This window comes from Canis lupus, chromosome 18, assembly GCF_003254725.2.
Source record: "Canis lupus dingo isolate Sandy chromosome 18, ASM325472v2, whole genome shotgun sequence".
NCBI classification, from domain to species: Eukaryota; Metazoa; Chordata; class Mammalia; order Carnivora; family Canidae; genus Canis; species Canis lupus.
The window spans coordinates 35,669,445-35,682,568 of record NC_064260.1 but is presented as its reverse complement, the minus strand read 5'-3'; the positions used below and the strand labels follow the sequence as shown (position 1 = coordinate 35,682,568).

The window sequence follows — 13,124 nt, the reverse complement described above, 5'->3', positions numbered from 1 at the left end:
ACAATAATAATATTATCATCATGAAATGACTGTGAGGGTAAACAGAGAAATGCTGTAAAGTCCATGGTACACATAGTAAATATTAGTCGTTACTAGTAATAGTTAATGTGTTCTTTACTGAGCAGGTTTTCTCATGTGCTTTCTTACTCAAAACCTTTTTAATATAATTCTGTGGCTTGGCTTTGAGGCAGAGACTTTGGAAGTAATTTTAATCCTTTCAAATACCAGAATACCATTTCATACTTCCCTAAATTTCCTACATTAAGATTTAAGAAGTCTTAATATTAGGGGCACCTGGGTGGCTCAGTCACTTAAGCATCTGACTCTTGATCTCAGCTCAGGTCTTGATCTCAGGGTTGTGAGTTCAAGCCCTGCATTGGAGTCCATACTGGGCATGAAGCCTATTTGAGGAAAAAAGTATTTTTTTTTTTAAGATTTTATTTACTTATGAGAGAGAGAGACAGCACAAGTGGATGTGGGGGGGAGGGCAGAGGAAAAAGGAGAAGCTGACTCCTCGCTGAGCTGGGAGCCCAGTGCAGGGCTTAATCCCAGAACCCCAAGACCATGACCTGAGCTGAAGGCAGATGCTTAACCGACTGAACCACCCAGGCGCCCCAAGAAGGAGTCTTAACATTAAAGAGCAGCTACATTTACAGTAGTTCAACAAAGCAAGTTAGTACAGATAATTTAAATGATACCGTCATAGTGCCTTCATTTTCATTGATCATTTTTTCAGAACATCTTTTTTGTTATGTACTTTATGAATTTAAAACATGACTAAAGATGAATTTCTTAATATGTACAGTATGTTTTCTGAGCCTGTTAATTCTTTAAAGAAATTAAAGGAAAAATAATGAAGACATGTTATACAGGTACTTAATTTTTTTTAATCTGTGGTAGTACTATGGTAATTAATGCTTATTTTATGCAAACTAGACTATATCTGTTAACGGACACATTACTGTCAAGAAAATATTACTTGTCTTAATTATCAGTAATGAAGCAGGGATAAGCTGCTCACTTAGATATAATATATCTAATGACCTTTTCAGTTAGAGGTTGTGATGAAAGGTATCAGTTTCACAAATTATGCTTCATTCAGCTTCTGGCCTTTGTGTAGATTAATGTTTTGTGGATGAGTTTTAAAGTCTGGCATAAATTGTGTTTGGTGTTTAAAATTGATTTAGTGTCTTGCTTTTAGTACATCATTTTCTCGTTTATAAAGCCTCAATTTTATCATCAAGCTTAAAAAAATAGTCCATAGTAAATCTAGGACACTTTGCTAACTGCCAATGTTCTTTTAACCTTACCAAATAAAACAGTACATATATTTACAATTGTTTAATCAAAGGACAAGTTTCTTTGTTATTTCTAAATTTAGGGCAATGAGTACAATATTTATAATGACAATTTTGAATTAGGAATATATTTATAATACTATTTTTCCTAATTAGATTTCCTGAGCTAACAAAAAGCTGATTATTGTGATAGAATTCGTTATATCCCTTAATCAGCCTCTTACTAAATGATACATATCTTATCTCAGAGTACTGAAACATCATTCAAGGACTCATAGATTTAGCCTTGTATTCAGACCAATAGGAAAATTGCTCCCATGTTTTATGTAATTAAGGATTTAAATTTTGGAGGTTGATGCAATGTAGCAAATCGTTTTCAGATTTTGTAGGCTATAAAACCCTTTCTTTCTATGAAATCATATTAGAGACCCAACAAAGAAATCTAACAAAATTGGAGCCGCTCTGCTTGAATAGAAAAGTATTCCTATGGTAACTTGAAGGAATGCAGTACTCTCAAAGAGCAGATTTTTGATACTATGATCCTGTTGGTTCTATTATTAACAGAGCCCAAATACTAAAGCAGGAAAGAAGGGTACAGACCATCTTTTTCAGCTCCCTCATTCTAACAATGATGCATCTAAAATTTAAAGGTATAATGTGACCAGCCTAAGTTTCTGTGGTCAATACAGTGCTTTGATCTGAAATCTAAAAAATTTTGGGGTGAATGGGTAGCTCAGTCGGCTAAGCGTCTGACTCTTGATCTCAGCTCAGGTCTTCATCTAAGGGTCATGAGGTCAAGCCCTGCATGGAGCCTACTAAAAAGGTTAAAAATAAAAATTAAATCTAAAACAAATTATAGTACTTACAATGATGGAATATCTTTCTTACTCTCTGTTGCCCTACTACTATAATAATGAATTTTGAAAACTCTTTGATTTAAAGAACAGTTTCCAAGTTGCCTCATCTTTGCATTAAAAAAAAAGCCATAGGTTTCCATTTTCAAGGACACAGTAAAGTGTCTTACTTGTCCCAAAACATTGACTATTTACTTCTTGCTCCGTTGCTCTTTTTGGAATTATGTAGAATGATGGGTCCTGATTTTCCACTCTGGCTTTTCCAAGGAGCAGGAGTAGGACTGGGTCAACAGAGCAGGAATTTTCCTGTGCTATACTTAAATTCTTTCAGTTCCTCAAAGATGTATTCACACACGGTGTTCCCTCAGATTGAAATTCTCCATTTAACAGCTCCTCCAATCAGCTTAACTTGTATTTATCCTTCATGCTATGGTTTAAATGTCACTGCCTCCTTTGGGCCTTCCCTGATCCATCCACACCAAGTCTGGATTGGATACCACTCATTTGTGCTCTCACAGCATCCTTAACTGTCTCTTATCATAAGCAGTTACCATGCTGCAGTGCAATTACTTCTACCATCCCCTTCTACACTTCCATAAATATGGAGACCACAAATGTCTTGTTCATCATTGAATCTCTAAGGTCTAGCAGAGTTCTGACACATGGCTAGTGCCCTATAGCTAGCTGGGGAAGGAAGGGAAGGACAAAGACTCCCGTTTCCTCAAAAGAGGTAACATATTGAATGGAGTAAGTCTTAGACTGGCTTCTTGTTGAAGAACAGCCACTGACTTCCTATGTGACTTTGGAAGAGTTATCTACCTATAAACTTTTTGTTTCCCTTTCCAGTAGGATGATAATACTTTCTGTGCCTAGTTTTTGTGTTCTTCCTGCAGAAGTGAAAGTTTTCTCTGTATCAGAGCTTTCTTCTCAGTTTCTGAAGTATAATGGAGGAGAAAGTCACTTTTTCCGTAAGATATCAGGTTAAAGACACTTCTCTTGGAAAATCATTTCTTAAAAATCATCTTGTTTTTTCCCCAGGTCCCAAGAAATTGAATAATGGGCCAACTTCTTCATTCATAAATAAGCCCATGGACTTTTAATGGTGATGATATTCTTTAAATGAAGTACTTGTGATTATTCTTGAGAATTTTTAGGATTTTGTTTCTTTGTTTCTGCCTTGAGATAGTACTTATACAACTTATAATTTAACACATGTAGTAGGTAGCTATGATGGAATTATTGTCTACAGTGTAAAATGTCTTAACTTGTTTCAGTCAAAAATGAGGAATTTAAATGCACCTAATCGGGTCTCATCAAAAGCAGTACCACTCTCCCAATTATTAATTATATTTTATATTGGTTAGAGCAATTGATAAAGTGACTAGGGTACAAGTAATAGAAGAGGTAAGGGAATTGTCCCACTTATTTTTTTCAGAAAGTTCAGAAAGAAAAAGTTAATTTCAAGAAAAAGACCCTTTAAACTTGAGTATCAGGGAAAATAAATTTTTTGAGAACTTTTAAGGGAAAATAATGCATGAACATAGCCAGAACAGCAGTTTATATTTAACAGAACTAAATGGCCACATTTTCAAGTAAAGTACGCCCTGGCATTTGAACAGCTGTTATATCTAAATCAGATTTGAATACTGTTGTTTAACCTTCCCAGCTGTAGCGGGGGTGGTTTGTTAGTCTAATTCAGTATAAAATATGCATAGTATACTTAAATTTGAAACTTTAAATACACATTTGTATTAAAATGATAAATTTTAGTCATATAAGCCTATTTTAGATAAGCTCATTATCTTTCTGTGAGTTATATATTATTCTCAACTATATTGTATGTTTGCACAGATTTTAAACAATTAAAATATCCTCAAACTCTTCCCATGTGATTTATGGGGTTTCTTTTTTTTTTTTTTACTTTTGTGTTAGTAATGAACCAAAAATATATACATTTATCTACATATAATTGTATTGATGTATTCATAAAATAGTCTGAATTATATTTTTCCTTTATTTCTTTCTACCTGATTCTCTGACCGCAACCACATTTTCTTTACTAATACAGTCGTAGAAATGGAGTGAGACAAGGCAAAATAGGAAGGCAAAATAAAAGGCCAGTAGTACTTCTTGATCTTACAGGGCTGAGGCTAAAAGGGGTTAAGATCAAAATACATATGACCATGTAACAGATGAACATAGTGAATAAAATTTTTCATAGAGTACTGCTATACTAGAAAATACTGCCTGGTGTTTGAAAAAGGTAATTTCGTAATAAACACAAATGCTCATAGGTATACATCACAATTGCATGTACACACACATACAGATACATACAGAAATAATTATGGATGTATCTGTATGTGTATGTATGTGTCTTTATGTCTTATATACATAGATATATTACCTAGCTTTGTCTTTAGGAAAGCTTACAAACAGTAACAACTGAAGGAATACCCCAAGTACCCAGATATTGATTTCTAAATATCTTCCCTTGCTAATTAAAAAAAAAAAAAAGGCAGGGAGGGAAGGAGGTACCTCCAGGCAAAATAGCTAATTCTAGGGGTAAGGCACAGAAAGTGTAACATGAGACTAGAAGTTTTGTCAAAAAAAATAGGGAGGTACTCAGAGAATGATGAGTCCATAAGAAAAGGCACAGAAGCCACTTTGAAGAGGACCCTTCTAACCAAATCTGGGAAACTTGAGTTTCAAAGTAAATAATAGAAGATAACCCACTGAGTAGAATGGAAATCTATGCGTCCATACTGCTACAGATACATACATACATACATACATGGACGGATACATAAAAAGAGAAACCTCTTTATAGTAGAATACCAAATAATAAACATCAAAGCAATGATGACATAGAAAATTACTATTTGACATTGCTTTGTCTGCTTCAGTTGGGAGTTTTCAATGGAGGCTCAGGTTGATCAATGGGTTTGATGTCAGAATACTGACAGAATCTGAGAACATTGCCCTTACAAACTACTAATCAGTTACAAAGAGAAAAAGGGTGATTTTACAGTGGAAAACCTGATGAACAGCATGGCAGGTGACCATCACAGGTGGATCGACATCATGTATAGCACATCACCTAGATGTGAAGCCCTAGAAGAACAGAATATCATCTTAGTGTCTTCCCTGCCCAAAAAGCATGATCAGGAGGAAAAAGAAGGTAGACCTACATTTATGTTTAGCCTACAGTAAAAGTCATGTGTTCTTGAAAAACTGTCAACCTGAGAGGCAAGGAGGGACTGAGAATATGAGAAGAGAATGGATATTCTGATATTGCTGGGGCAATTGACAGAAATGAAAATGGGGTCTGTGGATTGGTGCTAGTGTCATATCAGTGTTGATTTCCATACTTTAACAATTGCATGAGAACTATGTAAGAGAATGTCCTTCCTTGGGAAATACCCACCGAATATTTAGGGGTGATGGGAATCGTATATGCCGATTATTCTTAAATCGTTCAGAAAAGGTTAATCATGGGTATATAAATATATTTGGAGAAGTATACCTATATTTTTTTAAAGTATACCTATATTTAAAGGAAAATAATTTAAAGAAAGATGAAGCAAATGTTGTGAAGTGTTAAAAGTTGGGGAACCTACTGTGAAGGATATGAGAATTTTGTTCTATTCTTGCATGTTTATTTATGTTTGAAAATATTTCAACAAGTTAAAATGTTTGTCTAAAAGGTGATTTAAGTATCTCAATCAAATACATTAATATTTCTGCAGTAAAACTTATGAGTACTCACACAAGGCAGATTAATAAAAACTATAAATAGCTTTATGAAAGTTCAGGCTTTGCCACCAAATGAGTTAAGGTATTCACAGTATTTTAGATTTGGAGGGATTGAAGATAAAGATAGTAGATCTTTATAAGGTATCAGAGTCCCAGATAAGTATTCCTATATCACACATAGTGTAGGAGAACCAAGTCCAGAACCAAAGTCTCCTGATTCCCAATCCAGTAGTCCTTGTGTGACAGATTCCTGAAGGAAGATAGGGACATTTGTATTCAAAATCTGATCTTTGGGAATTCGTTTAGGAAAGTGTTAGATTTATAAAATGGCCCTTAAATCCATATCATTGGTTTCACCTAGAGGGCATGTTCCATGTTGCAATTTTCAAATTCATCTCAAAGAAGTATAGAAAAGCTTCTTCTTTTCCTCCCTTATTCCCAATAGGGTGATATAAATGTAGGAGTGAGTACATTTTTTTTCCTCTTCTCTCTGCCTCTCATCCCCTTCCCAGCTCTCTTACCCTGTAAGATTTTCTTCCTCTCTACAGAATTATAGCATAGACTTGGGCTTCAGTCACTATTTTTTTCTGATTCTGATTTACCAATCACTTGAATAAGACCTAAAATGTTGAAGGATAATAACATACAATATCCTATTAGTTTTAGGTGTACATCATAGTAATTCATTATTTTTATACATTATGAAATGATCCCTACAATTAGTCTAGTTACCATCTATCACCATACAAAGTAATTACAATATATTGAATACATTCCCTGTGCCATACATTACATCCCCATGCCCAATGTATTTTAAAGTTTTATTTATTTTTTAAAAGATTTTATTTATTTATTCATGAGACACAGGCAGAGGGAGAAACAGGCTCCATTCAGGGAGCCCCATATGGGACTCGACCCTGGGGCTCCAGGATCACGCCCTGGGCCGAAGGCAGGAGCCACACCGCTGAGCCACCCAGGGATCCCCTGTTTTAAAGTTTTAAATAGCCATTGACTTGAACTGTTGTATTAAAAAAAGAAAAAAAAACTTCTCTCGAACATGTTTCTCCCTATACTATTTTGTATAGTTAACACTTTTGTACTCAAGGATTTCCTTTTCCTCTTTTTAGTGTCCTTGTCTTATCAGGAAAAGAAATATTTTGGGATATTTTCAGTTATATAGCCAATATGGATAAGTCCATTTCAAGGGTTGCATGCTATTATTTAAACTGTCACAGTTGCTTAAGTAGGTTTTTAGTAAGCTGCTTCTGTCTCTTAATATTTTTATTCTTCAAATCCTTTTAAAAGATTTTTCTGGAAATAACCAAGAATTGTTACAGTCTTGCTACTTAAATATCTACATGATTAAAATAAGATTGCTTATGAGTAAAAGTATGCCATTGCCTTAATTAACTTCTAATGTCTTTCAACTTATGCCTTTAGATTGAATATCAACTGTTAGCACAGTAGGAAGCAAATAATATATTTATAATTATTATTATATAATATATATATAATTATATTTCTGTCTATTCTTCTAAATTTTTCTTATTTAGTAAATAAAATTATAATTGCATTTCCCAAGTAAACTTCTTTAGTCACCCATAATTACATAACAGGTGTCTGGGGTTATAATAAACATGTTAAGACAGAAGGGTTTTGAACACTAGCATTCTAAGATTTTATTTAAATAATTAGGCTTGAGGGACGCCTGGGTGGCTCAGTGGTTAAGCGTCTGCCTTTGGCCCGGGGCGTGATCATGGAGTCCTGGGATTGAGTCCCCGCCTCCGTCTCCCTGCATGGAGCCTGCTTCTCCCTCTGCCTGTGTCTCTGCCTCTCTATCTTTCATGAATAAATAAATAATCTTTAAAAAAAAATTATAATTAGGCTTGAATTAAAAATATATGTAGGAGAAGAGAGGAATGGCAATTTTTTATTTACTGTATATGGAATTTCAGTTGGGATAATATGGAAGTTCTAGAGATGAGTAGTGGTACAACAGTGGAAATGTACCTTAATGACACTGAAATATACATTTAAAAATGTTTAATGATAAATTTTATGTTTTGTATATTTTATCACTATATGTATTTAAAATCTCATATATAGATTTTCATCTGTATGTGTTTCTTCCTTGTCATGGGCTTTTGCCAGCATTTAGCCTTTTTTTTTTTTTTAAGATTTTATTTATTTATTCCTGAGAGACGCAGAGAGAGAGGGAGAGAGAGAGGCAGAGACACAGGCAGAGGGAGAAGCAGGCTCCACGCAGGGAGCCTGACATGGGACTCGATCCTGGGTCTCCAGGATCACACCCTCGGCTGAAGGCGGCGCTAAACCGCTGAGCCATCCGGGCTGCCCCCAGCATTTAGCCTTTAACCATAATATATGCTGTTTATTCACTTAATATATGTTACATTTTCATTCTATGTTAGGTATATATTCTGACTGTAAAAAATTATTGAAAGGTATTTTTAATTGACTCCACCATATTCTTTAGTTATGTGATCTTACATAAGGTACTCAACTGCTCTAAACTTCAGTTTTCTTATGTATAAAATAAGGATAATAATACCTATTCAAAAGGCTGTTACGAGGAGTAGTTAACATAAAAATTTTTATTGGGAAAATGAATGTTATTCATGTAAAGCACTTAGCACACAGTAAAATGCATAGAAAGCACTTGAGAAATTATAGGTGCTAGCACTTTTTATTAAACATTGCAGGGGCACCAGGCTGGCTTTCAGAGAAGTATGCAGCTCTTGATCTCAGGGTTGTGAGTTCAAGCCCCACAATGGGTATAGAGATTACTAAAATAATAATAATAAACTTAAACTTTGCAGTTATTTTTGTATCTGTTGCTTGCATTTCTTGTCTGTCTTTGGGGTTGCATATATGGGTTATATCTTATAGTAACTGCCTGTAGTCTCTTTGTTTACTTGACTTGCTAAACATGACACACAAAAAGGATCCCCTGACCCTGTGTTTGTCTCTTTGGACCCCTTCAGCTTTCCAGGCATTGCACCAGTGGCTTAGTCAACAAGCCCACTAAATGAGGGAAACAGAAAGAAGACCAGCATGCTACATGCTGGTATTTCTGCAAAACAACCCTCATTGCCCAGCTATCCCCAGAGAGCTTGAAACAATTCTAACATCTTTCAGAATTAGATAGTCTCCTTATTCATTCATCTTGTGGGATTGTTAGTTTTAAGCAATTACTATTGATCAAAAAGGTTCAACAACAACAACAACAACAAAAAGTTTAAACAGTGTTTTTCAAAGTATGCATATCCTACCTTTAGCATAATTTATAGATTTAAAATCTGCTTCATTTATGAGAGGATTTAGGCAGATACCTAGTTTCTATTATTATCACATTACTGAAATGCAAAATACCTAGACAGAAAGGAACCTCAGAAGTTTGTCTCTTCAATCCCTTTTCTCTAAGGACCTTGTATCTTATCTGTGGTTGTTATCCGACTGTCCTGGAACAAGCCTGTGATTTCTCTGTAGCAATCTGTGCCAGTACTTCACATTATATTTTTTAAGAAAACCAAAGTATTTTCTAATCGAAAAGTAAGTATTAGGACACTCATTTTTTTTCTTTTAGTTAATATTCCTTCTCCTAAAATAATTCTCAAATTGTTTGAAAATGAAGGCCAAGAACATAGAGGGAAGTAGAAATAACGTGAAATAGTTAAATATGTCAACTTTTGTGTATTTGTCCCAAAACTTAAAATTTTTAAATATTATATGCCCTCACATATTCAGCACTTTTAATTTCACCTAGAGCACACTTCTGAAATCTGATAGGAACAATATTGTGAAGTTTAATTATATTTTTATGGCCTATGCCATCTGTGCATTTGTTCTGTTTACAATATTAATAGAGTATTAAAAAAATAATACATTTAGTTTGCAGTGCAATCATCTTATCATAAATGCATCAAAGCAAATTATGTCTTATCATTTCGGATCCTGTTCTTACATGGTGGATTTTTGTATTTGTTTGAAAACAGAAATACTTCTCAGCTCCTAAAAACCTTTTGTGGTTGATTCAAGTAGAAGACACAAAACTCGTGTTTTTGGTACTTAAAACAAATTCTAATTTAGATGAAAGAAAACACTAGAATTGTTTAATATAGAGTAATATATGACTTAATGATTATTTACTGATATCTAAAAACTAAGACTTTTCAAGTCACCATGTAAATGTACCTATACATAATTGCTTTATTGTTAGGATCTTTATATTGAGGCAAACAGATAGATTTAAGAACTGTTACTTGAAACATGCATGCGCAAAATCTTTCTACTTGATAATTTAATAATTTATCCAAAAAAATATTATAAAGGTTAAAATTTCTCTACAACTAGAGTCTATTATCTATCTTAATAAATGATAATGATGGTTATATCTTATTTTTTAAAATTCTTTGAATAAAAAAAAAACAAGCCACCATTATCAAAACATCTATTAAGTTCTCTAGAGGCAAGAAATATGTATTAAATTAATCTTTGTGATGCTTAAACATTGCAAATGTTTGACATTCTGCATGTCAAATTTTCAGAATGACGTATTTTATACATAACACTATATAATATTTAGCGCCACATGTAAGTTCGTATATATCATTCCATATATATAACCATATGAAGTAAATCTTACTATTCATGTTCATAGGAATGCTGTCTAATATCCTTGATATTCAACTAAAGATAGCAACTTGTCAAAGTCTTTATTTTACCAGGTATAGTCTATTGAAGAATATTTTGGAGGTGCCTGGATGGCTCAGTCAGTCAAGTGTCTGGTTCTTGATTCCAATTCAGTTCATGATCTCAGGGTCATGAGATCAAACACCACATCCAGCTCTGTGCTCAGCAGGAGTCTGCTTGAGATTCTCGCCCTCCACACCTCCCACATACATATGTACTTTCTCCCTCTCTCACAAATAAATAAATAAATCTTTTTAAAAAATAAAAATGAATTTTAAAAAGTTTTGTATTAAGTAAACTCTCCCCCAACATGGGGCTTGAACTCATGACCCTAAGATCAAGAGTCCCATTCTCTATTGACGGGGCCAGCCTGGTGTCCTATATTGAAAATAAATTTTTATATACAACAAATATTGAATCATCCTTGTGTATCATAAGTGTGGATTGGATACATGTAATGGATTCACCTATCATGACCTCCCTTTACCTATTCTTTAACAATGTATTATTTTGTAATGTCTTCTGTGACTCACATATGTTCATATAATTCCAGGGTAAGAATTGATAAATTCTACTTTAACACTTGATCTTTCTTTTTTCTTTAAAAAGAAATCAAGTAATACATGACTAATTCTTTATTAGTTTTTTATTGTTGCTGTACCAAATTAGCACAAATTTAAAGGCTTAAAATATGTATTGTGTTCTGGTTCTGGAGATCGGAAGTCCCAAATCAATCTCATCTCACTGGAATAAAATCAAGGTGTCAGTAAGGCTAGTTCCTTCTGAAGGCTCTCAGAGAGAATCCATTTCTCCTTGCCTTTTCCAGTTCTAGAGGCTGCCAGCATTCCTTAGCTTATGGCCACATTACTGCAGGCTCTCCTTCCATCATCACATCACCTCTGACTTTGACCATCCTGCCTTTCTCTTATAAGAGTTCCTGTAATTACATTGGGTTTAAGACAATCTTCCCATTTCAGCATCCTTAATTTAATCACATATGAAAAATCTCTTTTACTATGTATCACATCTTCCCAGGTTCCAGGTATTAAGGGCATAGGTATCTTTGGGGGCATACAAGGGCATTAATACAGACTACCACACATTTTTATTTTTTAGTTTTAATTCCTTACAGTAGTATTGTTTCTGCCACAAAGCGTTTGCACTAACTCTTGAGTCTTCCTGAAATACCTTTTACATTGTCTCCTACCTAGATAATTCTTCCTACAGCTCCCAAAGTAATTTATACTGCACAGGGAAAACCTCTTACAGACTCTCTAACTAAATAAAATGTCTTCTCTTATACACCATGTACTTCATAGCACTTATCAGTTTATTTTTTTTATGTTTACCAATGTGATTCTTAGACTGACTTTTTTTTTTTTTTTAGACTGACATTTTTATCCCAATATACTTTATAAACTCTGTAAGGACAGGTACCATGAGTATATCATTGTTGTTGTTTTTTTCCACCTTACTATTTCCATTGTCTTTTCAGTAAATATTTGTGAAAGGAGTGAATAGAATAGTCTTTGCACATTTCATGTGATGTCTATTCCTGAATATTTTCTGAGGCTTTTTCTCCTTACACTTGTGAATGGAATCCTTTTTCTATTTTATTGCATTTTTGTATTAATGCTAAAGTTGATCTTGTATCTGGCTAATTTACTGAGCCCTCTCATTAATGCTAATAGTTTACTCTCTTGAATTTTGAATTTTGCAGGTAAATGATCATGTGGTCTACAAATGATTGTTTTTTCTCTCTTTCTATTAATATTTATACATTTTATTTCCTTTTATTGTCTGATTGCATTGTTCAGGACTTGCAATATAATGTTAAATATATTGGGGAAATTGACCATCAGCTTTTGCTCCTGATATCAGTATGATTTATTCTTTTGTGTTACTATTTTTAAAAATTTGCTTTAGATATTTTTAGATCTCATTTTTCAGTTAAAAGATGTTTCCTCCTATTTTCTAGTTTAAGAAGAGTTTTTAATTGAATATTTCTTCTGCTGCTTCTTCAGTCTTTTAATATAATAGTAAGTTCCTACTTTTATATTTAGATTGCTTCTTCCTTGCCATTCTCTCTCTTTTCTTTTGTAATGCCTATTAAACAGTGTTGAAGTTTTTAGATGTAGTGTCCATAACTTTTCTTTAATATTAATTTTTCTCTAATAATTTATTTTCTTCCTTTTTGACTTATATTCTGAGAGAATCCCTTTAGCCTATCTTCCAGCTCACTAATTTCTTCTTCAGTTGTGTTCATTCTATTCATTAATAGAAGTTTTCTTTATGACAGTCATAGTCTTATTTTCTATGTTTTCCAATTGGTTCCTTTCCTAACTTCGTATCTTAACCATTTGAGGATGTTAACTCTGTTGCAAAGTCTTCTTCTGTATGCTTTTTTATAAACTATTTCATAAGGTCTAATTTATTTTAGTAAAGTAGCCATGAATACTTAAATGTTTAAATGTCAAGTGATTCTTGGTTAGGCTCTTTGTATTTG

The 13,124-nt window shown here is 33.6% G+C and overlaps 1 protein-coding gene across 5 annotated transcripts in view; it reads left to right on the top strand.

Moving 5' to 3' along the window:
• The window catches only part of ELP4 (elongator acetyltransferase complex subunit 4), a 253,984-nt gene that overhangs the window by 163,616 nt on the left and 77,244 nt on the right, over positions 1-13,124 (top strand). Inside the window, exon 10 of one of the 5 annotated variants that reach the window (XM_025452360.3) lies at positions 3,191-3,930. The exons of the other annotated variants lie outside the window; for them this stretch is intronic. Coding sequence (XP_025308145.1) covers positions 3,191-3,205 — 15 coding nt within the window. The 3' untranslated portion in view covers positions 3,206-3,930. Of the gene's footprint in view, positions 1-3,190; positions 3,931-13,124 lie in introns of those variants that run through there. 5 annotated transcript variants of the gene reach the window in all.